The sequence below is a fragment of the Scophthalmus maximus genome, chromosome 17 (genome assembly GCF_022379125.1).
Source record: "Scophthalmus maximus strain ysfricsl-2021 chromosome 17, ASM2237912v1, whole genome shotgun sequence".
Taxonomy (NCBI): domain Eukaryota; kingdom Metazoa; phylum Chordata; class Actinopteri; order Pleuronectiformes; family Scophthalmidae; genus Scophthalmus; species Scophthalmus maximus.
Genome location: NC_061531.1, coordinates 4,557,501 through 4,583,567, shown reverse-complemented (window position 1 = coordinate 4,583,567; position 26,067 = coordinate 4,557,501). Strand labels below are relative to the sequence as shown.

The following is a 26,067-nucleotide window of genomic DNA, read 5'->3' as shown; positions in this document are numbered from 1 at the left end:
CCTTTTTTTCTTTTCCGCTGCCGGGAAAGAAGACACAACGACAACAACTTCGTAATGTGTGCAGCCCATAATTGGGAAATATCAGGTCGCAGTTCGGAACTATGTGGATGAAAAAACATGTTCGCTGCCGTCCGCGATGGCAGCCTGTCGCCGCCGTCTTCCCTTTCAAAATACCAACGTGCATTTTTCGAAGTGTTTCCTTAACTGATTGAAAATCAATACGCATCAGTGCGAACTGCAGCTCTCACTGCAGACGTCCCCTCCGCGTCCCTCTCCTCGGGGTTTTCTCATGCAGCAGCAAACGTACCACCGTCACCATAAACATGAATTTCGATCTCTGTGAAGAACGAGTTTTTTTTTATGAAGGGGGAGGTCTGATTAGATGGACGTCTTATCAATATCTGGACTTTGAAGCGTTAAATCTGCACTTACGCATATTTGGTGAGGTGCCCCCCCCCCCCCCCCCCCCCCCTCTCCTCTCCTCCTTCCCTCTCTCCCTCTCTCTGTGTCTCTTCCCAAGGCCTGGAAAATGAGTTGGAACAGCTGCTCAGCGGATTAAAATCTGATGGACCCGCAGTCTGAATAAACAGAAACATTTTTGATTTTTTTTCCCTTCAGAATTATAAAGACACACATGCATATGTCTGCATGCATGCAGCCCCGAAAGCTTTTCGTGCCATGTCTCTTCATGCCAATTAGGGCCCGTGAGTGGGTATCACCGGACTATAGCTGCAAAGTGATCCCGGTTTCCAGGCGACTGTCTCACCTCTATCCTTGAAAAAGAAAAAGAAAAAAATCCCCTTTCATTTACAATTCACTGCCGTTTCATTTCACAAGCAAGCGCTTCAAAGTCACTTTGCCCGAGAGCAGAGACGGACGGTGTTGTGTTTTACATTTCTCAGATAGGTATATTGAATTATGATACGCCTGTGGGTTTCGGTCCAGTTGCACACAACCTGATTATCTATACATATACAACATATATAAGTGTATATATAACCCAAGTGCAGCTCAGTGATGCCAAATGGGAAAAAAGAAGTTGTGCCCGTGTGGATATTTGTGCAGCAACGTGACGCAGTAGCCAGTAAAGCACTCTGCTCTTGGCCACCAGTCAGGAGAATGAACTCATAGTCCATATGATTGACGGGAAGGGCTGATCTATTGTGCTCCGGTGTAACTGAGAGAGGAAGACGGGGCAGGGAGTGTACCGGGTGAAATCCAGTCCCCCCGATTGGCCGCGCGGCTGTTTTGTGCCGCACCAGCAGTGCGGGATTCCCCGCTACATCACAGGACACCAGGAGGTCATAATGCCAGGCACTGCCAAGGACACCATGTTCCTTTTACTTATTCATTTGAACCACGCTGCCAGCGAGAGCACAGCCCACCACCGCAACCGGAAAAAAACAACCAAAAAACCCGCCACCATTAAAAGCTTAGCTCATTTAAGGTGGCATTTTTGGGTTATTTGTGTCCTCCAGCTTAAAACAAGGAGGTAGTCCTACTAAGACATCCCAGTGCTCCAAAATGTGAGCGTTTTTGTTATCTGCGAAGCTTCAAAATTAGCAGCGCGTTGTGGATGATTTGCATTCTAAGTGCACATTTAACTGAGAGGCTTACGGAGGTCTCAGAGATGAATGTCTTTGTCAGTCATATAAATTTTCTGTGTTTATTGTCAGCTCGTGACTGGGGGCCACCATGCGTCAGCAGGGGCGAAATTTACGGCAATTTCTCTCTTTTTTTTTGCAATGAAATCCGGCGCTCTCCATGGCGGGGACGAGGACAAAGACGAGAGGAGCCAAGTGCGTTTTGGCAGCGGGCGATATAGATTTGAATTAAGTGGCATGTAGTTTTTTATCTCTAGCTGCATGCAGAAAGAGGCAGAACCGACTGCGTCTCATTCAGTATCAGCACAGCTGTCCCAGCATCCGTGGAGAATGGATTCCTACAGCCATTGCCATGGGAGGCTCCAGCCAAGAAGAATGGGAGGATATCCAGTGTGTGCGCCTGTGTTTTAAAAGGAAGCCGAGGAGTGAGAGGAGAGCGCAATATGCCGGCGTGTCTGCGTGTGCGCACGTCTGTCTGTGGACGTGTGTGTGCGCGATTCCTTTCTTCTTCTCTTTTTTTTTTTCACGTGCGCGTCACGTTGTCTCCTCGCCCGCCTCACTTTTCCTTCGCTCATGTCACCTCTGGCACGGATTAGTCTTTGGCACAACCCCGGCAGTGCCCACGGCCCCGACGCGGCTCCGTGGTCGCCGATATGTTACGCTGTTGCCATGGCTACTGAGCACACACCACTCCGGTGCTAAATTACATAATTGAGCTAGAATATACAGAGGAACACAAAACACTTTGTACAATATGGGAGCAAAGAGAAAGGGGGGGACCAGGGGGCGGGGGTGGACTGTAGTGTGTGTATGGGGGCAGTGGTCTCAGTTTGGAAAGCACCAAAGTCAAAGTGTGCCTTTACCAGAACGAACCATGAGCAGAAAACTGCAATGTGCTGGTGAATGTTTGAGGGCTTTGTCACCACTGAGCCGTGGACATCAGTGCAGCGCGTTCCTCCCTCTGATTTTCTCTGAGTCATAAATCTAAACAACAGTGGCACCATTATGTGGGTATTCGGTGGGCATTCGTTATGACAGCCAGTGTGACAGGGCAATCGAGGATAAGGTGTTTGTGGTGACACACACGTGGTGTGTGCGTGCGTGCGTGTGTGTGTGTGTTTGTGTGTGTGTGTAAAACAATGAGACAGACGGAGAAATTGACAGTGTGTCTGTTTGAGAGAGGGTGTGGCACCCTGAGTTTATTTTTTCACCATGAGGCAAACACACACACACATACGTATTTCTTTCTTTGCCCTCCTCCTGGGTTCCAGGTTGTCTTTGTCAATGCAATGCGTCAAATTCCATACACAATTTCTGTCACAACTGTCACACCTTGAAGACATATAGGCCTCCTCCCCTTTGAGCAAGAGCTTTAACTCCCTCGAAATCGCACATGTGGCATCCAGTCTTGCCGCGGTGTCACAAATTTTGCCCGTTACGCGCATGTTTCAAACTCAGGTTTGACGTGAGCGAAGACAAACTTTCCACGTGGCGCTGCAGATGAGCGTGAAGACAGACTTTTGACGCGCCGCTGTGCACCGCGAGGCCCAAAAACCCTAGTAACAATGCACATTTTAGCCTGAATCAGGACTTTGAAAAACATATGGAAGGAAGGATCAGCAGAATAAGCTCCATCTCTTATGATTCCAGCATTAATGTGAGCATTATTCATTATTCAGAGAACTGCCGTCGCCCTAAAGTCGTGTTGCGGATTGTAAAAAATGAAAAATGCCGTTCATTTCGCAGTGTTTAGCCGGCCGTGTTTCATGTCGGGAGCCACAGAGCTACAGACTGAGAAATGTCTCTGAGCTGCTTTGTTCTTGCTTTGAGTAAGTCTGAACCGACGCCAGTATCAACACACGGCGCAAACGCTTGACAGTAATTCATTCTCTGCGCTTTCCCTGTAATCAACAAGCGACGTTTCCGTAAGAGTCGAGCTGCAGCGGTGTTGAATTTCCGACGTCTTTTGTGTGCCGCGGAGAGGAACCTCGGGTCTCAAACTTGTGAGCGGGCAAAAACAAGTTGCATGCAAAACCATTGTATCAGTCTGCCACGGGTCAACAGGAATACATAGGGAGTTGTTGTTGCAGATCACTGTCGGCCCACTCAAGGTCACTCCGGTGTGGGCTTGTTGTTTGGCCCGTCCTGCATGTCTGTCTGACCTACATCTCATTGCGCTGGCTAAATATATACAGTAGACCCCTTCATTACAAAGCTTGCAGATTAATCTGGATGAAATCTGAGCACTGTTCCACTCTCTCTGTGTGTCCCCCGCCTGCAGCTTTCTCTTCGCAGACTTCCTCGGGCTGACTTTCCACCTCTTTCAGTTTCACAGACGTGTACCGCGCCGTCCAAAAAAAACACACACACAAAAAAACCCCCAAGGCAGATGTAGGCATTCACACAAACATGGCACACGCATTATCATCTTGTGAATATGACTGGAGCTGGAGCCACATTTGCTCCTCTATCCATTCACAAACCAGCCCCCTCTCCTTTTGGAACAGTGTCTGTTTGAATTCGGGCCTAATGTATACAAGCTATGTTTTGTGGTTTCTCATGCATAACGCACCTGCACATATTAAACTCGCACAGGTGTGCATTCTTTCAGAAAAAAAGAAAGAAATCCCCCTACAGTGCGATGGGGTTACGGCAGTGTACTCTGAGTATGTGGCACAGAACACCGGCTCCCAGCATTATTTGTCTGATTTACCCCCCACACCCCTGTCAGAGGAACTCCAGCACCCCCCACTCATCAACCCCTGACAACTGTCTTTATTCAAACTGAAAGTTATTTAATGCTATGGATGATGTAAAAGTGGATATTATACAGTATTTCTGTAACCCTGTCAAGATTGTCATGTCTGTATGTGGGAATTGTTACATTTTGTATTTTAGCCCTGAAACCATCACTGTTATCTAATTATTTCAAACTTTTTTTGACCATAACCTTTAGCTAACTGTTTCAAACTTTTTTTTACCATAACCTTTAGCTTACTGTTTCAAACCTTTTTTTGACCATAACCTTTAGCTAACTGTTTCAAACTTTTATAACCATAACCTTTAGCTAACTATTTGAAACCTTTTTTTTGACCATAACCTTTAGCTAACTCTTTCAAACTTTTATAACCATAACCTTTAGCTAACTATTTCAAACCTTTTTTTTGACCATAACCTTTAGCTAACTGTTTCAAACTTTTTTTAGCATAACCTTTAGCTAACTGTTTCAAACTTTTATAACCATAACCTTTAGCTAACTATTTCAAACCCCTTCACCATAACCTTTAGCTAGCTATTTTAAACCCATTTTACCATAACACCTGGCCAACTATTTCAACCATAGCTTTAACTATTTAGCCATCTATAAATTACCTTTAACTAGCCATTTCAACCATTTAGACTATCAACTAATTTTTGCTAACCTTATATCTTTTCCTATTTGATGATGTATCCATATCTTATAGCTAACCATCTAATCAGTTTTGGGGGCTAGGGTGCCACTGTGGTGCAGTGGTTAGATGGCATGTCAGCTCGATGGCCCAGTCGCCCCACAGCAAGGGTTCGAACTCCAGTTGGGCCAGGCCCTTTTTTTTTCCCAAAGACATGCAGGTTAGCTTACCACTCTAACAACATCTGTAGGTTTTCATGTGAACGTAAATGGTGGTTTGTGAGCCCTGCGAATGATAGACTGGTGAATTATCCAAGGTCTACCCCGCAATAGATAGAAAGATAGATATGTACTTTATTTATCCCAAGCTGGGAAATTCAATGTAGCTCCAGCCGCCCCGTGTGCCTCAAAGGATAAAGTAGGTAGCTCATGGATGACTGACCCATAAGGCCTCTCTGAACTAGTTCACGAATTTGACCATTACTCTGCATTAGTAGTGATTATTAATCATTATAAACAATTCATCCTTCACTTGTAGCTATTTGTTATCATTTTTTTAGTTAATTCATCTATGGCCCATCTGTGTTCCCTCCATCCATCCATCCACCTGGCGAAGCCTGGAGAGGCAATTACAATCATTTCGACACAAAGGTCAAAAACTTAATCAGGCCACAATTCATTTGGATATAGTGGTGGTGTTTAGTTGTCAAGGGATGACATAACATGTTGACGCCACTTGATGATGCCATAGCCTTCATCATGTTTTCACCACGTCTTTGGCTTTCCTTTAAGTGGAGTAGGATAAAGAAGCTATGATTGGCCCCTTGATTGTAACTCCAATTTCCAGAGGCTTTCTTTCATCATCATGCTACATTACCTCATGTTGTAGCGAAGGCAAAATGCTTGCATGTACTGTATAGAGTCCTGGATATGTTCCTCGAGTGAACATGAGGAAGCATAATACACTTCAGCTATTTAGGAGACAAGATTATGAGCCCAGAAATGATTATGTTCATGACTTAGCATCGACATTTGACATTTACTTTCATCCTCTATCACTGGGAACATGGCTTAAAGGTTGTGATTAGACTTAATAGGCATTTATTGGGTTAATGTCGGAGGGAAAATCTTTTCCTGTCTTGGGGGTGGGTGGAGGAACGTTGACGCTTGGAGGCTTATGAACCCGCAAGTCAAACAGTAATGAAAACAGTTGTGACCTGATTTCAAGAGCCGGGGAAAAAGACATAGAGGAGAAGGGAAAGGGGGACTTTTAAGTTACAGACAAAGAATTACAGACAACTATCTTAGGAAGACAGCACTGCCTGCCTTTCACCACCTAAATTTTCCCTTTACTTTGTTTTTTCTCGCTTTTCTTTTCTTATTTGCTCTCCTCTCATTTCTTCCTGTTACCTTTCCTGTCTGTTTCTGTCTGTGTATCTAGTTCGGCCACCCCATCCAGTAAGGAATAGCTGTCACCCCAGGGAACAAAGCGCTGGAGCTTGCTCTTCGGAGCAGGAAGCTGGCGCGGGGCCAAGGGTGGAAAATCTATACTCGGTTGCATAATATAACATATCTTTACCTCAGATGAACTCTGAAGAGGCCTGGCAGCTGTGAGCAAACAGAGCTGGAGGGCGGGAGTTTGTGTGTTATTAACTGACTCTGTTTGTGTGGAAGTGTCTGTGTATGTGTTGGGTATGAGTGCATGCTCTATACTTCTTGTGACTTGTGTTTGCTGGCTGGTGCAGCGGGCCCCGGGGCTGTTTGAGATCCCGTTAACAGCAGAGCAGGGTACAGTAGAGTCAAATAGCCCCTTGTTGATATTTTTTTAAAAAAAGGATCAGAGTAGAGTAGAGTAGAGTTGAGTAGAGGAGACTAAGGCCAAGCAGGGCTCAGGGTTAGACTCAAACACAACTCTGTGGCTTCTCCTTTTGGCCCGGACAGCCAGTGACTTACTATCCCAACTACAGCTGCAACGTACCCTACGAGGGAATTCAGATATAAACTTTCTGCTCTGTTTAGGCTCAGAGAAATAGCTGCAGGATTAGTGTGTGTTACATGGAAAGTTGTATATTTGACTGGAAAATTCGGCGCAGGATAAGGCTTCCATGTCACTGCGAAAATATAAATCACAGATGGACCAAATTTAACTTTACCCTGTGAGTTCATGGAGTGGCACAGTGTCTCCCCCTCAAACACTCATGACGACAGTTATAAATTTAATTCCATGTTGCCGTCAACTCAACACTCTCCTGCTATTGAGATGCGTAACTGCCCTTGATATTCCCTGATTAATATTTTCGTAGGAGTCCTTTTGGTGATGTGATCAACTGCAAACTAAACCGTAATGGAGAAACAGCATGTGCCGCCCCTCTGTTGTGGCTGCAGTTACTCCAGCTCTGTTGAAGCGGGACGTGGTGGAAACGCAGCCCGCGAGCGGTCGGCTGTCTGACATGTCAAGCTGCTGTCAGTCTCCCGAGCGCGTCCTGTGAAACTCAAAACTGGGTTCATTATGGTCATCATCTGGAATAAAGTGCAATCATCATCCGCCACCTGTGGCAAGGCTGCCGCGGAGAAAAGAGTCTTGTAGGCCTCACGGACCTGTCCGTTAGAGTTGCATATCAATTCACGCACATTAATCCTATTCATTGTGGGGGTTTTTTCTTTCTTTTTTTCTTTCCATCTGCACACCTGAACAAAAGTATTTTGGAAGCCAGAGTTAGGACTCATACGGGGACCACAAATTGGCTGTATATTGCAGCCAGGCGGCGGAGATTTACGATGAAAGTGAATAGGGATGGTGTGGGCGGGCGTGCGGAGGTGCATAGTATGGTGCGCTTTTCAATTTTTTTCTAATACACTGAAGAGCTGTTGGCCTAGGGAATGGTTTAGAGCAGTAGAAACAACAGCAGCCTTATTTCTTTTCCCCTTCAGTTCAGAAAGACAGAAAGATTATAGGAAGAAATATAGTGAGACCTGTATAAGAAAGGAGAAAAGAGAAGACAGGGAAATGGGCGGGAGTGAAAGAGGCCATAGTCTGTGTATTATAAATACAGTGGACTGCGGAGCACTCCATGTCCTTTTATTTTTTCTACCAGCATGATTTGTTTGATTTACTCTGTATCAATCAGCGGAGGATGTATTTAAACGAACTTGAAGTATATTTGCGATGGTTTCTTTACGGCCGCGGCTGTGTGTATTCTCCTTTTACTTTCCTTGGAAGCGGACCGTGATTAAAACAGACGATATAGGCGTATTGTATTTCCTCTGGGATTGGAAGGAATGCAAATGCATCATAACCATATTATACTAGTTAGGAGCGGTGCGTGTTGCCAAGCCTCTGGATGCAGGGGGAGAGTAGACGCAGCTAAACCGAAGGGAACCGATGTCCCACAAAAGAGCCAGGATCCCACAACTGCAACAACAGGAGAGGATATCTGACACTGTTGGACTATATTTGACATTTCATGGGATACACACTGTACCAAAAGCCTTTGCCACATAAAAAAGCTAGATTTGTCTCTCTGTGAAAAAACTTAACACAGGAATCCCCCCCCCCCAAAAAAAGAAAAAAGAGAAACTTTATTTTTCTCTCGGTGTGTTGATGTGCGTCCGTGTGCCACAGAATCCGTTTGGCATTTTTGTTGTGAGGGAAGCATGTTGCTGGTGGGACTTTGGCCTGCACAATCCCTCCTCTGTTAAAACAATGCGGCAGTTGTCCTCCCTAACCTAATTACTCCCTCCAGGGGGAGAAAGGCAACAGCACCAAATCCCATAGTTAGGAGCTCTGATCTGGACCCCGCTGCAAGAAAAGGCCTCATTCATTTCCCTCCCTCCTTCCACCACACACGTACACACACACACACACACACACACACACGCACACACACACTTTCAATTTTTCACTGCGAATGGCTGGGGCCTCACAGAAGCTAATTATGCTCTAATGTATCCTGATATTTCTCTTTGTTGTCTTACCATTTAATTATCGTCGCACATGTTATTGATTCTGAGGACATAATTGCATCTAAAGGTGATGTAATGTCGAAAATGACAAGTTGTGTTATAAACGGTACGCCGAAGCGTGTACACGCCTATACGGCACAGATGCTGCCTCCAAGCCAACTCAACCCAGTACACATGGGTTGCCAGTGTTATTGTTATGTTATATTATTGTTGGGTTTTTAAAAAATAGATTATTTTGTTAGACACAACAAGCTCACATATATTGATAGTCCTGCAAAATAATGTGTGTTTGACATTTGAAACCACAAAGGATGCACATATTAACAATAGATAATATTAATGTACGTTTAAAAAGAGTTGGAGTATATTATTAGGTATTTCACAACCATTTATACCCCAGTAATATAAAAAACTGCCCGTTGACTTGGGTGCTTTTCCATCAGTACCGGATGATTTTGAACCATTTAAAAATAAATATTACTATTGAGTCATTTACCCAAACAAACAAAAAAAACCAATATCATAGTGCATTTCAAATTTTGGACGGCAAAAGATACACGTATTATTAATAACCGGAATAAGTTGTGTTTAAAATGAGTTTCAAACCAGCCAGTATGGACGATAAGTCGAACCATAAACAACCCCACCAATAGAAAATAAGATATAGAATAGAGTTGTATTTTTTAATTCTGAAAAATAGTCCTTAATAATAACACAAAGACTAAGTGAAAGTAATCCGTTGTGTTGGGGCTCACCCATGTACACTGGATAGAGATAATCCATTATTGTGTTATGTGTAAAAATATGATTAATCCTTTAAAATATTGCATCATTCCTCAACATAATCTGAGTCATTTGTTGGAAATAAGTTTAAGAAGAAGAAAGAAGGAAGTGAAAAAATTATAATACAAAACATTGCTAGTGTAGCTTCCTCCTAGTCCGTCCCCTTGTTTTGCATTTCTCACCTTCCCTAACCTCTCGTCTTTCGTCACTGCCCAGCGCCACTTACTGGCACCGTGTAGTTTTTGAAAGCTTTATTACTGTAACTTCAAAAAAGGAAGTCTGCTTAGGAGGAGGGGAAGGGTGTGTGTGTGTGTGTGTGTGTGTGTGTTAAAGTGGCACTCAGCGAAAAAGAGGAAAGGGTGTTAAAGTCTTAATTCTGCCTCAGCCAACCTGTTTTGTTTATTTGCCTATCCTCTCTCAGGGAGATTAGGGCAGCCATTGTGCGGACGCTTGGGAAATAAGGCTTGAAGTTTATATTTGGAGATTGTTGCGGCGCTGCGCCGTTGGTCTAGACTGTTGGGGTTCAGACGTCGTTGTTTGTTTGTCTGGGCGAAAGAAAATTCCATTAGTTGCCGCTGAGATCAAGATTTCCTTTTTGCAAGGCAGACCTGTGCATGTAGTGCACACAAAAAAAAAAAATTGAGCACTGAACGCATTTATTTTCCGTTTTTCACAGTAGCGTTGGTGTATAGGTCCGTGCACGTGTGTGTTTGTCCCTTGCAGGCCGAGCAACTTTCCTGTGGTGTGTGAGGGAACTGAGTCCGTCCGGCCCCTGCGCCCCGTTTGCGCCGCTCGCCGCTCGGCCTTCGGCAGGAGCGGAAGTCGCGGGGCTCCTCAGACCCTATATCACTCTCCCCCGCGCTCCTCCATTCATAGTCTCATATTTTACAGCTTTTCATTTTCTCTCCCAAATGAACCCTCTGTCAATTCTCCGTCTTTATTAACTCTTTTTGGTCGACCCCGTCTTCTCTGTTTTCGGCTGATTTATTAGCCTCTCCTGTTTGTTCACCGTCTGTGCCAGCTTGTGAAATTGGCCTGTCAATGGCCCCGGCCATGATTGACTCTCTTTTTTCCGTCACATTATCAGCCCCTCCTTTCTAATTTAAGCTGCAGCAGAAAAGTTTACGAACCTCTCGTTAATTCCTGGTTCAGCACCTCCGCACACCCTCAAAATGGTGTTTTGCAGGTGCCACGTGACCAATCTTTTTTTTCCTTTATATTCCTAATAATTAGCCCCATTCTAGTATTGTTAACTTTGGTTAATCGCCCTTTTTATTAACCATTTTCTGTCCCACTCTTTATGCAGAGAACCGATCTTTGCAACACCACACCCTTCTGTTTGCCATTATGTGGTTCTGGTAGTTGAAGGGAGCACTCGTCACTAAAGACGTGTCTGTAAATGATTTAATGTATGTAAATGTATTACAAGAAAGCGAGAGATACTTTCTTCTTATTTCTTTAATTCTTTAACTTTCTTTTTGCCCTCCCTGCTATTCTTCTTCTCTATTCTTTTTTTGCCTTCTTTATCAGGGCTCGTACAGACACATACAACCACACCTCTGTCAAATATTTTCGCCCCTGGTTGGTGCTTTTCTGTTTTTTTTGGTCCACGGCGGGCACGAAACAAAGTGCAGGCCCGAAGGCTGCCGAGCTTTTTTTCGCTTCTTTCAGTATCCACATACAGGCGGGGGGGGGGGGGGGGGGGGGGGGGGGGGGGGGGGGGGGGGACCTCAGATCATCAGGGTTTAATTACTAACTTATGGCTACGACTTAAGCTCAGTTACTTGGCGAATTCAAATGGAAAAGTATGAAGATAATATAAAAGAATATATAGACAGGAGGCCGTATGGGGGGGGGTTCACAGACGTGGAGGGCGAGACAGTGGGGGTTGCGAGTTGGGGATGGCGGCAAAGCATTTGCATAAAGGGCAGGGCAGCATGCCCAATGGTGGAAAAGGTTGGCATCACGCCTTTCAGACTGGCAGAGAGGCAAGACTGGAGAGAGAGAGACAGAGAGAGGGGGGGGGGTGTAGTCAATAGTGCATCCCTTGTTCAGAAAGAGGAGGTCCCTCGCTGTTGGCAGGAGAGCAGGCTAAATCTCTAGTTTGATTGTGTGCTAGATTGCCCCTTTATTTGTCTGATTGCAAAGCGTTCAACGCTGCATTAGCAAGCGGGGCTTCACTTTCCAGGAGGGAGTTCTTTCCTGTCTCCGCCTGGTCCGACATGCAGCATGTCTCCGAACCGAGCCTGCGTCGTGCGCAATCAGCACATCGAGGCCCGGGGGGGGGGGGTTCCGACCTGTCGGTTTGATCAAGTCCCGCCTCCGTCCTCCACCCTTCGAACCGCGAGGGCGTCACTCCGGGGGTTTTTCAACGACAATGTTGATTCAGCCCCATGCCACATTCAGATGTGTTTTCGCAGACGATTACAGGCCCGGAGACAAACTGCGGCGAGGCCGCCGGTGACTTCCTCTGTCTAGCGTCGTACCTTCCGTCTGTCAGAGCCACGACGGCCGCCATTTCCCTTGCTGCCCGCCGCGGTTCTGGTGATGTCGCGGTGGGAGAGAGTGAAAGGGGAGGATTATTCTAGAGAGGTCCGTGTTATTTCTGGCACCCGGGTCCGCTAGCACTGCATATAGAGAGTTTTCGGCGCTCCCCCCGTAGTCATTACGACCATGTGTTGCCTGTAAAACTCATTGTGACCGCAAACCCTGATGACCCTTTTTAATTTGGGGCTCTGTGGGCGCTGATTAACGGTGCTGATGTGAAGTTACAGGGATATGAGCCTGAGCAAAGGGATTTCTTTATTTAAAAATAAGTCAGTTTTGAATTCTTACTAAGATCCTTAGTTTAACGACCAAAATAATCTCAGGGAATTTAGTGAACGGTGATATGAAACAGAAAGAGACGCAAATGTGTTTCTACTCGATAAATGGCTCACATGACAAATAGATATTTGTTTTACGATGGATCTTTGGGCAGGGTTTTGTGGAAATGCGTATTTCCATTTGATGGAATAAGCTGTAAAAAAAAACAGGGCGTGTTTTGGGCGAGTACCAGAGCAACTCTCTAAAACGACTCGATTACAAGTGAAAGTCCCACAGTATATTCAATATCAAAATGAATTGGAAATTATGTTTTATTCATCAATAAAAACTGTGCTCACAGTTTGAAAGTAAAAGCACTCATTCTGCAGAATGAGTCATGAGTGATATATCATTATTATTTTATAATATCAGATTGTTGAGGGGGGTCTACAAGAACACATTGTATTTTGATGTAAAACCTTAATCTGAAAAGTAACTAGTAACCGCAGCTGTCAGATAAATCTGGTGAATCATAACTGTAAAGTAGCATTCATGCACAAGGGCCGGAAATAGTAAGTCAGCACAATGCACGAGTCGACATTTAGTCACTTTTGAGTATTTCTCTTTGAGGTAATGTAGAATAAACAGCATGTGTGATGTTGTTTGACTGTATGACAGAAGATGTGGTGTTTTTTTTTCTCCCCACTCTAAAGGGAAAGATCCACAGTTTTTCCAAGTCCCGTCCTAATTGTGCTCTCAGTGTGAAACACAACAGCTTCTCGTTCTGTGCAACAACAAAAAAAGAAGAGTATCCGAAGTTAATGTGAGGCTTCGGCAGACGGGGGTTCAACAAATTAGGAGGATTTCGTTCAAAGCTACTGTCTGTTCAGTACAATCTTCCCTCTGTGTGTCACTTGACTGAAGCTCAGCAAACAACACAGTTTTTTTGTTTTACTAGAAAGTCTGTAACTTTGGAAGATTTCCACTTGATGTGACTGACTCCGACTGCTGAAGCCTCACAGTAAAACTTCTGCATATATTTTGTTTTGCACGTACAGTATAGCAGGGCTGTGGAGTTGGTGGAATCAGTGGTGGAGTTCAGGTCAAACAGTGCATCACTCTGCTTGAAGATCAATGGATTCTAATGTGTTATAATACTCTACAACAACTAAAAATGTAGGACTGCTAATATGGTGCCTGTGCTTTCTTGTGAATTAGTGTGACCCCAGACATCGTACACCTGTGGGGGGGGGCAAGCTGTACTACTCATTAACTACAAAAAGTATGCATTTGGAAAAAGGTCATGCATTCTGGTGTGTGTTTTTTTGGAGGGGGCCTGATTTCCTCCCGTGCCACAAAGCTGTTTTTGCGCTCAGGTTCTGGCTTCGAAACGGGCTGCAAACTCCGGCGTTCTGCTCCGGCGCGATATTCGTCTCGGGGATTTGAAAGCGCGGCCGTGTTGTTTCAGCTCACTCTTGTACTTCCAGCAGTGTGTGTGAAAGGCTGACTTTTGCAATTCACACTCGTCTCTTTGAAGAGAGGAGCAAAGCCCTACAGCTCTGTCGAGTTCGGCAAGTTAACACATGAACCTGGAGCTCCCCTTTTATTTCAGTCCGCGGCCGTGATGACACTCCGACTCCGACTGTGAGAGGGATCTTTTCATGAGGCAGGCTCTGCCGTATCAGTCCCTCTTGTCTTTGAGCCTTGATAAATCCACTGGCTTGTAATTCTCTGTGACGAACGTCGACCACACTGCCTCGATCAAAGATAACGCGGCTTGAGAGTGAAGGCTACCAGCCGCCATAGCTGCTTACGCGCTGTTGAAAAATGACATCTCGCCTTCAGCACGATACAATGCTTCTGACGCTTTCATCCGTGGCCTTCCATCAACCCGAAAGGGGAATGCGGGATCAGAGGGAGTGAATTTCAGACTCATTACAGAGCTGTTTTTTTTTTACCAGGGCACAAAATGAACGCCCGCCACCAGCCAACTACCACTGGAAGCTGGCTCCTCCTTGTCTGTTTGCCTCCTCCACCCAACTGGTTTAGTTTGGAACTCGGAGAAAGTGAAGGGAACCCGCTGGTGTGGTTATTCAGTTTTACCAGTTTATGTAGTAAAGGTTTAAATCTATCGAGAGCTGTGGCAAAACAAACCTTTCGGCGGTCTCACCGTTACTTGGCGTGCTCTGGCAGCGGGGTGAGCAGCAGTAGAGTCTGTCGGCCTGGCACAGTGAGAAAACACTCAGTCACGGCTGCTGTGGTGCTGAGACGGCCTGCCCCGGCATGGCCAGTCACTCGCGTGCACACACACACACACACACACACACACACACACCTTAGTGAAACGCAGGGCGGCTTCTTTATCCAGCAGCACATTCTTTCAAGACTCATCGCAAAGGTGTGTGTGTGTGTGTGTGTGTGTGTGTGTGTGTGTGTGTGTGTGTGTGTGTGTGTGTGTGTGTGTGTGTGTGTGTGTGTGTGTGTGTGTGTGTGTGTGTGTGTGTGTGTGTGTGTGTGGCGTGAGGCGTGAGGCCATGGAGCTTCAGGACTCACAGGGGGGTACTACGGATTGTGTAGGTGAGTTCAGGGGGTTACATCAGCTGCGTGGTGATCCGGCTCGATACGTGCCGTGTTGGGTTGGGGTTTAGAATATGTGTCAGTGTGCTCCTCCACTAGCCCCCCAACCCACACACACACACACACACACACACACACACTCATCAATACTGTCTTCATCCAAGAGCATCTGCGCGTCCCAACACGTTCACTTGGTGCAGGAGGGTGCTCCTCGAGCGGGAACAAATATGGTTGAAATCGCCGAAGAGTATCGCAAAAAAACCCAAAATGGCCTCGAGAAATCTGGTTCACTTTGATGCCGCTTCTTTTAGGGCACTTATGATGAAGGTGTGTCCTTTCATTTTCAGTTTTCAGCACATAAAAACCTGCCGTGTCAAAACCATGTCTGTGTTGCATATGGTTAAATTTGAGTTGCATGATTCATCTGTACCTGCTGAACTCCAGCTGAAAGAGAATGTGACACAGTGGCTGATATTGGTTTTGATTGCCGGGGGGGGGGTAAACCAGTAGCTGCAGACCCACAAGCTTCGTAAGGGGTCCTGGGTCTGTTTTTCAGTGCAGCCAGGCAGCAGAGCCCCTTTGTGGGACTGGAATGTGCCGTGCGTGCCTCGTCCTCGTCTTGTTTGCCCCCCCACAGACACACACGCGGCACGTTAGCACGCAGCCACCGCAAATTGCTTGCAGATTTTTCACACCTAGTAACACGCTGGCGTGTAAACTCAGATAAGTGCAACCGACCCAGGGCACGGAGCTCCGTGGATCCTGACGCGTCGCTCACCAGCCACAGTAGCGATAACGGCGTTTGGGGGCTTCCCCCCCAACTGTCTTTAAAACATTTTGACCCACCACCTGCCTGTTTCACACGATCAACACGGAATGATTCCTGTGTGTGTGATAGCGATGGAGAGTCATGCAGCAGGCACTGTAAGCTTGTTCTGGTTACAGTACAAAACCACAGCGAGTTGAAGTAGGCGTGCTCATCATAGCGTCTGGGAAGCTGTTTGGTTAATTTTGGATAAAACCAGGGCATTTCACCAGGCCTGCGACCAGGTGAAATGCAGGCTCCCTTGGTTCCGTAAGGTTAAAAATGATAAGAAAAATATAAACACCTGGATGAATCAAAACGCTTTGCACTCTGAGGTAAATTGAGCCGCTTCAACTCCCCTCGCTGCCCCTCCTGACCCCGTCTCCTCCTCCGCCTTCCTCTGCCCTGGCTCTTCTGTCAGCGGCCCAAGCGCGGGGTCAGGGGGAGCCAGTGTCAGGCCCCGTCCGGGGGTCAGGGACACTCAGTCCGGGCAGGCGAGGACGGAGCCGAGCCCGGGCAGCGGCACAAAGCCGCGCTAATGACGGGGGCCGGGGGCGGGCCTGGAGGCCCATCGGGTCTCGCAGACAGAGGTTTTAATTGGTCTGGTGAGATGCAGCGTGCCGCGTGGCCTCGGCGAGGTCATCGACCGTAGGGCGGAGCGAGACGGAACAGGGCGGGTGGGGAGGCCCCTGTCGCGGGGTCAGAGGGAGGAAGAGACCAAATCGCTGGCCGGAGTTCGGTCCACGTGTCGCTTAAGTTAAACATTTATTTAAAACGCAAATCACGTAAGTTGTTCCAAGTCCTCGGAATTCAAAAAGGGGGCTGAAATTATTTTCGATGATCAACGCGTGTTGGGAGCCAGCCCATTCGAGCCAAAAAATACATATAATTTTACAAAGGAAATGCATTTCACTGGGCCAACTTTTTAGATTTTTGGCTTGAAGATGTGGGCTATTACCTCCATCCTTTCCTGGGAAGTCATTCAAGGTTGCACGTACAAGAAAAAACAATCCAAAAGGATAATTCTAATTTCTCTATGATTTTGATTGCACACGTTTTATTTTGTCCCCATTCTATCTTTTTTTTAGGGACGTAGCGCGATCTGCTTTTTTACACCGATGAGACGGCCTCCTGCCTCCTGGTTTACTAACTCCTATCTCTTCATTTATTAAACCCGTATCTATTAATTTACTGCCACATGCATGCATCATACAAACATGAAGAAAATCGAATAAGACCCCACTCTTTATATATATATATATATGATAATTGACCGTCTGGTTTTTCCTATTGGCCTATAGACGTGCACCATATCAACTGTAAAACAGAATCCAATTCTGATTATTCTGAAGATTATTAGGGCTAAATAAAAACATCGCTCATTGGCAACATGTTTCTCCATCTTTATTTATTAATACAGTACAATGAAATGTGCATTTAAATGATGCTAAATGGCCAGGAAGCAATCAGTGATGGATCACAATCGTTTATAGGCTATTCATGCCATATATATATATATAAAAAATTCGCAAGATGTAAACTATTTTGAAATGATGGATTTGCCCAGATGGATGTGAAAACGCGACGTTCACCGGGTCTTTTCTGAGGAGAGAGTCTTTTCTCTCCTCCTCCTCCTCCTCGCCGAAAGAGTTAATCTGAAGTTGGCAGCCAACTCCGCAGTCTCGGTCAGACGTGCGGGGAATAGAACATTTTTAAAAAAGGGACTTTTTTTCATTTCTTTTGTCTCCCGTTTTTCGACTCAGCTGAGGCTTTTTTTTATGTGGCAACATTTTTGTTTTTTTGAAGAGTGAAACTGGAACATGCGGTTCGATTTTGATATTTGATAAATGAACAACAACAACAAAAAACCTACCCATAACAACACACCGGGTAATATTTTCGCTTTATTTATTCTAAAAAGGCCCCAGGACTTCGTTTAATAATAATAAAACAGGCTCGTGCAGGCTTTTGATAAGGGAAAAGAAAAAAAATGAATTTCACATCTCACTGTATCGCGGGTCATCCGGGGCCTCGCCGTCGTGCCATATATCAAATACATAACGTGTCGATATCGATATTAATTGATAATAATTGACGTCGGGTTTTTATAGTAACCGTGTAGCACAAATGCCAGCAACTTTTATTTTCTTCTTTTTCTTCTTTCTCCCTCCTCCTCCTCCTCAGCTCTTTTCATATCCATGTTGTTCCTGGCAGACTCCGCGGGATGATGTCTTCTCTCTTTTATAACTATTCATATTTTAAGTGCCCTGTGAGAAATGAAGAGAGAAAAATGAAATAAAAGTGATTGTGCCTTTTTTTAATAGTTCTGGCTGAGTTATTTCTCTTTCTTTTTTTTTTCGTCTTATTAACGAGGCCTGGCTGATGTTTTGAGTGGCGCCACAGAAACATGACTTTAATATCGGTCTGTTACTGAAACGCACGAGGGGATTATTATAATTTTTTTTATTCAAATTTTCAGGCCTGATATATGACCCATAACGCAACAAGCACATCTCAAAGTGGTGATTTTTAAACAAAAATAAAAATATTTCTGGGGCTTTTAATGTGAAGGTGAAGAGGGGGAGGAGCTTATAGGTCAGAGGAACAGGTAGCGCGTGGCGGACAAAAACAAACAATGTGGCGGAGGAACCGTGCAGCGTCGCCTCCGGCTGGTCGATCGATAGTGAAGAGACCGATGTGAAGCTGAGGGCCACGCGCCTCACGGGGGGGGGGGGTTATATAAAACCCAGAGACGTCCCGTTGACTCTGCGTTGATGACGTCAGTAAACGCAGGCCCTGCGATGATTCGTCACGGCGGCCTGAGCACCGTGTGACTCAGGATGATGATGGCTCCTCATCCCTCCTCCTCCTCCTCCTGCACGTGGCACTTTGGAAAATGAATCTGCAGTGCTCCTAACATCTCTGTGACCTTTATTTATTTATATTCATTTTTTTCTATTTTTCAGCCCATGTTTGAGACTAAACAGCATGGCGAAGGAGGAACGACTTGAACCTCCCTTGTAGTCAAATTCCAGTGACATGTGAATGGTGGCGTATTTGCATTTTGGCAGGAGCTTCACGTCTTATTGAAAAGCAGACGCACGGGGGAATCACATTCAAGTGCCAGTTATCTGCTGCCGCTAACTTTCCTGATGTCTGACACACACACACACACACACACACCTCACTGGGAATGTGTGTGTGTGTGCCCTGGCCCTCCTTGGTTGCGTTACCTCCCCATACATCAAACTTTGACGTGGTTCAGTGGGGATGACTGAGGTGTGTTGCCCTTCACCGTGTTTGCAGAGGATGGGTGAGAGTTGGTATTCCATCAGGGGCGATGCTGGGGACTCTGGTGATGATGCTGCTGATGATGATTAAGATGGGGCTGCAATGCATTCGCCGTTTTTTTGCATGGCCGTGACGAAAATGGCGGCGGGGCGAGTGTTTGAGTAGCTCCGCTCTGTGAGCCTTTTGTTTGTACATTCGCAGTCTGGCTTTGATTGAGCGATAATTCCAATGACCTTGGTCATTGTTTAAACATTTAGACTTCCTTCTCAAGAGTTGGCCTCTTCTCGGTTTGTTTTTTTTGACGTTGTGACTGCACCTAGGGTGATTTTCTTGGAGAAAGGATTATGCATCCCAATAATTTGTGAAAACAGCCGGAACATGAGATAATTTGTCGTTTTTTTGTTTGAAAAACCGACTGAAGTGATTCATCGACGATCAAACCAGCGCTTCCTTGTCAGTCGACCGGTCAGTCGACCATGAGCACCATCCGCGTTTGTCGACGCCGTGTGATTCTAATTGAAGCGCAGGTTTTTTGCCACTTTTGGATTCCAGCGTTGGCAGCGCTGTGCGCGTGTTGACAAGCGCAGCCCATGAGCGAGGGGAATCATGTGATTCATGTATATGGTGAATTCTGTTTGTTTGGAGTCACAAGCCTCAGTCACCCGGTCTGTGATTCAGCAGCCGACCGTCTGCAGAGCAGGTGCAAACCCTGAACGACATGCTTCACGACGAGGCAACATGGCAGCCGCCACTGTGTGTCGTCGCCCCCCCCCCCTCCACAGTCCCCAGGAGGATTTGGCGTTTGGTCGGGGAGGAAAGCAAATTTTGGGATTGGGGATTTCGTGGGAAGGACACTGACACTCTCTCTGACTATTTATCCTCTTCCTGCACTGCTGTGGGAGATTCTGTTTCCTCATGCCCGCTGCATGCCTCCCCCCAACCCCCCCTTCAATTCTGTAACCATTTCTGCATCCGTGCATCTAAATTATCTCGCCCGGGCGTCTCGGTGTGTGTGTGTGTGTGTGTGGCAGCCCCGGGTTTGTTTCCCCCTCTTTTGTTTGCTGTGGTAAACCCACGAGCAGCTGCCGGTGGTGGGGTCTGGAGGGATTCTGGAGCCGCGTGTCCTCTCGTTGCCATCCTCTGCCAAGGTGGCATTATGCAAGCGGAGAGAGGGGTAGAGAGAGGCAGAGGAGCGCAGAGGAGAGGGCGGGCGGTGGGGGTGGGGGGGTGCGGGTGGGAGGGAGGGTTTGTGTCGGGTGGCGAGGCACACGAGGCGATGGCGGCCATAGCAAAGATGGAGGCGGGCTGAGGGCTGCCGGGATTGGTGCAGGAGAAGACTTGCTCCCCTGAACTTTGCCTCCGTGTCAGAGTGGAACTTGTCGATTTGGCAAATTGTGCAGCGTCGGACAAGGCTGCGCGCTCTCTTACACTCCCACCTGCTCCCCCCCCCCCCCTCTCTCTCTCTTTCTCCCCCCGCTCGCCCTCCCTCCCATTGCCACCCCCCATCCCCCCACCCCCCCTCCTCCTCTTTCTCTTTTCCCTCCCTTTCAGCTCTTGAAGCTAACGCATTGGCTGGGCTACAGGCATCTTGTTGCCAAATAGGTGGGCCCTATACTCGCGCTGGCAAAGGCTCAAGCAATGGTTAGGGAAAGAACGCGGAGAGGACGAGAGACGGCGAGCGAGAAGCAGAAAGGGAAAGAGAGAGAGTTGGAGAGAAAAGGGGAAAAAAGAAGCGGCACTCGGCTTTGCCAGCGGTCGTATGCGCTCGTCCAACATTGATTCGGCTCTCTCCTTCTTCTTTTTTTTCCTCTTCTTCTCCCTATTCTGTGCTCTGCTCTCCCTGGCCCCCCCATCTGTGCGTGTGCGCGTGTGTGTGTGTGTGTGTGTGTGTGTGTGGGGGGTGTGTGTTTGTGTGTGTCTTGCGCCGGGCCCAGGGATCAGAACAGACACCACTACCAATTACACTTTGCCAAGGACTTTTTTTTTTTTGTAGAATTTTGGAAAGCACAAAGGACTGTTTATTTTAAGTCCTCGTTGTTAAAGTTTCCTTTTTTTTGTTTTTTTTCCCCAGAGTGCAATACTGTTAACATTTCTATTTTTACCTGACAATTCTTTTCAAAAAGTAGTTATCGGTCCTTTTTGTCCTTTTTGTCTTTTTTATTTTTGCTTTTGTCTAATGAGCTACTGCTCGTGTTCCTATTGCAGACAATTTTTGACTTCCTGAAATCCTGGTGTTTTTTGTTTTTTTTCTTTAAAATTTTGGCCCACTGTCTTTTAGTGAGCATCATAGTCTGCTCATTATTATTTTTTTTAACAACCCCGCAAGTTTTGTGGGTTTTTTTGTTTTTGTTTTTTTTTCATCTGCTAATTCTCCGTACCCTGCCAAACCAGTACTCGCTTTACATTGGGGAGCGCGGGAGGCAAACAAAAAAAAACAAAACTGGTGCTGGAGACTTTTTTTTTTTTTTTTCACTTTAAACGCTGTGCCAAATTTATGATGAGAGTGCAAAATGGTAACTACCAGGCCGTCTGTCTTCCTCTAGCACTGTGGTTTTCTGTGGTGATTTCTGTCCGCTCTCAGTTTGTTGTGGATATGTGAGTCTGGTCGGAGCTCCCTTGCATGGTAGCGCGCAGATAGGAAATGGTATGGCTGATCTTTTAGCGGCACATTTCAACAGTGGTCTTGTGGCGGCAAAGCTTGGCGGTGGTGAGCGACCGGTGTGTGGCAACCCTGGCACAGGAGCGCTGTGGCGAGATCTGGGCTTTGTTGCCCAGAGATATGTAGTGAAGGTATTATGGTACAGCAGAATAACTTCTCTTTTTTCACAGCGGGGAAAAAAACAAAAACGACGGGGGAGCGCAACTTGGCTCGGCTTTTCAGCTGCTTTTTGGATTTTGGATAGATTTTCATTTGTTTATTTGTTGTCTTGGTGTTTATTAGTGGGAAAGGAGGCTTTTGTATTTAAGATTAATTTTCCTGTTTATCCATGCATGTTTATTTCGTATTTTATCTGAATGCTGGTTATTATGAAATGCTTTTATTATTTTAGTCTAGACTAATTATTCAAACAGCTTTTTTGGGGATCTAAATGATTTCATAAACTATGTAATTTAATTTTAAGTTAAAATGTAATTATAATAATTTGATAACCATAATAACTATAAACACTTTATGACCATACATTTTATCACATTTTCACTATTACCTTGTGGCACCTTTTTTTCTAATTAAAAACTGTTTATTTTAGCAGCTTTATGTTAAAGATTTGCATGCTCTCTTTCAAACCAAAAGCCTATTTTCTCCAGCCTCCTAACAGCACATCCCTTTCTCTCTCTCACCAGGATGAATTTCATCCCTTCATCGAGGCCCTCCTCCCCCATGTCCGTGCCTTCTCGTACACCTGGTTCAACCTGCAGGCCCGCAAGCGCAAGTACTTCAAGAAGCACGAAAAGAGGATGACCAAGGACGAGGAGCGCGCGGTGAAGGACGAGCTGCTCGGGGAGAAGCCCGAGATCAAGCAGAAGTGGGCCTCGCGCCTGCTGGCCAAGCTCCGCAAGGACATCCGGCCCGAGTTCCGCGAGGACTTTGTGCTCACCATCACGGGGAAGAAGCCCCCCTGCTGCGTGCTGTCCAACCCCGACCAGAAGGGTAAGATCCGCCGCATCGACTGCCTCCGCCAGGCCGACAAGGTGTGGCGGCTGGACCTGGTGATGGTCATCCTGTTCAAGGGCAGCCCCCTGGAGAGCACGGACGGGGAGCGGCTGGTCAAGTCGCCCCAGTGCTCCAACCACGGCCTGTGCGTCCAGCCGCACCACATTGGAGTGACGGTCAAGGAGCTGGACCTCTACCTGGCTTACTTCGTCCACACACCAGGTATGTGGATACGCTGAGCGCGCACGCACGCACGCACGCACACACACACACACACACACACACACACACACACACACACACACACACACACACACACACACACACACACACAGCTCAGTATGTGTTGTGTCACACACACACCTTGGCATGCGACTCACAGATTAGACCCTGCCCTTTGCTATGTACAGAGCCGAACCAGTGCCAGGCTTCGTTAAACACCGTCAGGACTGCGATAACGCCCCTGCCCCCGGTTTTAACATTTAAAGGGACAGTCTGCGCAGTCTAATCTTTCAAAAAAAATGTTTTTCAGATCGATGTTTCTATCTGGTTTAAAGAGATCTGAAACAATTTGACGGCCTGGTTTAAACCCATGTTTACCCACAGACATGTTTGCAGTGGTACATTTGTTCAAGTATTTGTGCGCAAATTTGTCTAAATCCAAATGTGCATGTTTTCTGGGGCCACGTGTAAACAAGAGCATCTGCAAACCTGTTTATCTGAGTGTGCATGTATGTGCATAGGTGTGTGTGTGTGTGTGTGTGCGCGAGGCAGTCTGTCATGAGTCTTTAAGCCATGTGTATGGTGTTGTGAGATTGGTGTGTATTGGTGGCAGTTTGGTGTGTGTGTGTGTTTATGGATTCTGTGCACTCGTGTGTGTGTGTTTGTGTGTGTGTTTTTGTGCGTGCAGTTGTGTGAAGAGCGCCGTGACAGCTGGCCCAGTCCCAGATAGTTTAGGAGGCAGGGAGAGTCAGCCTGTCTGCAGCCTCAGCCGCCTCAGCCTATACTGCCACACACACACACACACACACACACACACACACACACACACACACATACTCACAAACACACACACACTCACAAACACACACACACACACACACACACACACACACACACACACACACACACACACACACACACTGGAGTCCAAGCTGCCCCTTCATTGTTTGTCTGATTGGACTGATCTCACACACACACCGGAGTTGAGACTCCGCTGTTCATGACAGCGTGGCCTCTGCCTCTGTCCGTCCATGAGATGTTTTATTTTCCCATATTCGACACACATGGTTCCTGCTCTGACCATGAAGTTAGAAAAGAGGTGGTGGTGGAAATATTTTTCGAGCGGTGTGGATACAAACCCACATTGGTTCTGATCCACACTGAAATGCGATAGTTTAGTTTTTATTTCACGGTGAGAGAAGATCAATGGGAATTTATTTAATTTAGTTTCATACTCCATTTTAGCAAGAACTATTCTCTTTTTGTGTCACTAAATACAGTGTTAATTCTAAATTGGTATAATAATATTACATTATTTACAGTTTTTTTTATTAATTTTGTTTTTTTTAAAAAGAAACACATTTGATGTGAAACGAGAACATTAGCTATGCTTATTCTCATTTGAAGGAATTTAAATTCTATATTTATCATATCATATATTTCTACAGTGGGAAAGGAAGGGCTGTTAGTCATTACAAATAATTCACTCTCACCATGGCTTCATGGTTCTCAAAAAGAGCAAGTCCGTTTTTTGTGGTGTGTGTGTGTGTGTGTGTGTGTGTGTGTGTGTGTGTGTGTGTGTGTGTGTGTGTGTGTGTGTGTGTGTGTGTGTGTGTGTGTGTGTGTGTGTGTGTGTGTGTGTGTGTGTGTGTGTGTGTGTGTGTGTGGGTGGGTGGATGTCAGGATTGTGTTTTAAAAATGTGTCGGGTCATAACATTCATATTAGCAGATGCTTGAAATTTGCTGTGTCCTACTGGTGTCATTTAGAGGAACATATTTTCAGATGTACCGTGATCACAGCATTAGATGTGTTCATTTGCATTTTCATATGTAGTTTTTTCCCCTTTTTTTATAGTTCATTTATAGTTAAACTCCAGTTGTGTGTTTCCATGATCCAGGTATTTGCAGGTGGAGTCTGTGACACACACACACACACACACCGACAGAGTCACAGACCCTTCCTCTGCCCTTTGCCATTATCCTGGGTTCTCTTACCACAGACTGGCACACATTTTACGGGGCCTTAATTCTCCTCCTTGGCAGGGAGGTGCGGCGTCCCCGTGAGACAGAGAACCCCATGCCAGGGCTTCTTTCAGCCCAGTGTGTAACTCCGCTTGAGTTCGCGGGGCCTCCGTGAGCGCCTCTTCCTGTTCCACAATACGCCGTGGCGAACCGCGGCTCAGATTAGCTCCCAGCGCAGCCTGGTGCCCCTCGGAGTAAAGCCTTTTTTTTTTCTTCTTTTTTTTTATTCCGTGCCAGAATCCAGCAGCCACTCATCCCCCCGTACACACACACACACACACACTGAACTAGCCTTTATCTTTCTGGTTTTGCAACATCACATTTGGATTTTATTGTACATATATTAGTATTCTGACGTCAATCTGTTTCAGATATTGTTGCCGTTTTTAAACTATTGCCTTAATTGATTATAAGCCTTTTTTCTTTTTAACTGGAAAAGCTTTTTGCTCAATCAGAAATGCGGTGTTGTTCTTAGTTGTTTTTCCTCCGCTGTTGTGTGCGGGATCCTCCTCAAAGCATTTCCATCGACCTCAGCAGCAGTCTGTGCAGCACCTTGCACATGTAACCAGAAAGGAAAAGAGCAAACATTAGGAGGCATCTAAATAACTGGACCTTCGTGGGATCAGATTGCTAGATGGAGCGGGGGGGGGGGCGGGGGGTTAACCAGAGTTTACAGAGGACAGACAGACAGACAGTGGCTCCATTCTAACCTTTCGGGGTGGCAGCATTACAGTTTTATTCTTAGCTCCCCATCCCAGGGGGTCTGTGTCTTGCGGAAGCTATCAGTTGCCAGGCCTGATGATTGGACCACGGCCGCCTCGCCCGCCCCGTCCCGTCCCCGCCGCGGCGTTTCAGTTCTCTTGTGCCCATTGATGCCACCGCCGCTATGGCTGCGTCGGGAGGGGTTCGGCGGGGAGGGTGTGCTTTCAAGCAGTGTGACTGACAGAACAGGAGA

The 26,067-nt window shown here is 46.3% G+C and overlaps 1 protein-coding gene across 18 annotated transcripts in view; it reads left to right on the top strand.

Annotated features, from left to right (window-relative positions):
* The window catches only part of nfixb (nuclear factor I/Xb), a 155,372-nt gene that overhangs the window by 43,781 nt on the left and 85,524 nt on the right, over positions 1-26,067 (top strand). For 8 of the 18 annotated variants that reach the window (XM_035615086.2, XM_035615082.2, XM_035615080.2 and 5 more), the window contains one exon: positions 22,559-23,090. In XM_035615086.2, the coding sequence (XP_035470979.1) occupies positions 22,673-23,090 (418 nt within the window). In that variant the 5' untranslated portion in view covers positions 22,559-22,672. Of the gene's footprint in view, positions 1-20,911; positions 21,730-21,796; positions 22,007-22,558; positions 23,091-26,067 lie in introns of those variants that run through there. The other 10 variants (XM_035615084.2, XM_035615085.2, XM_047328043.1 and 7 more) reach the window with 10 other exon arrangements.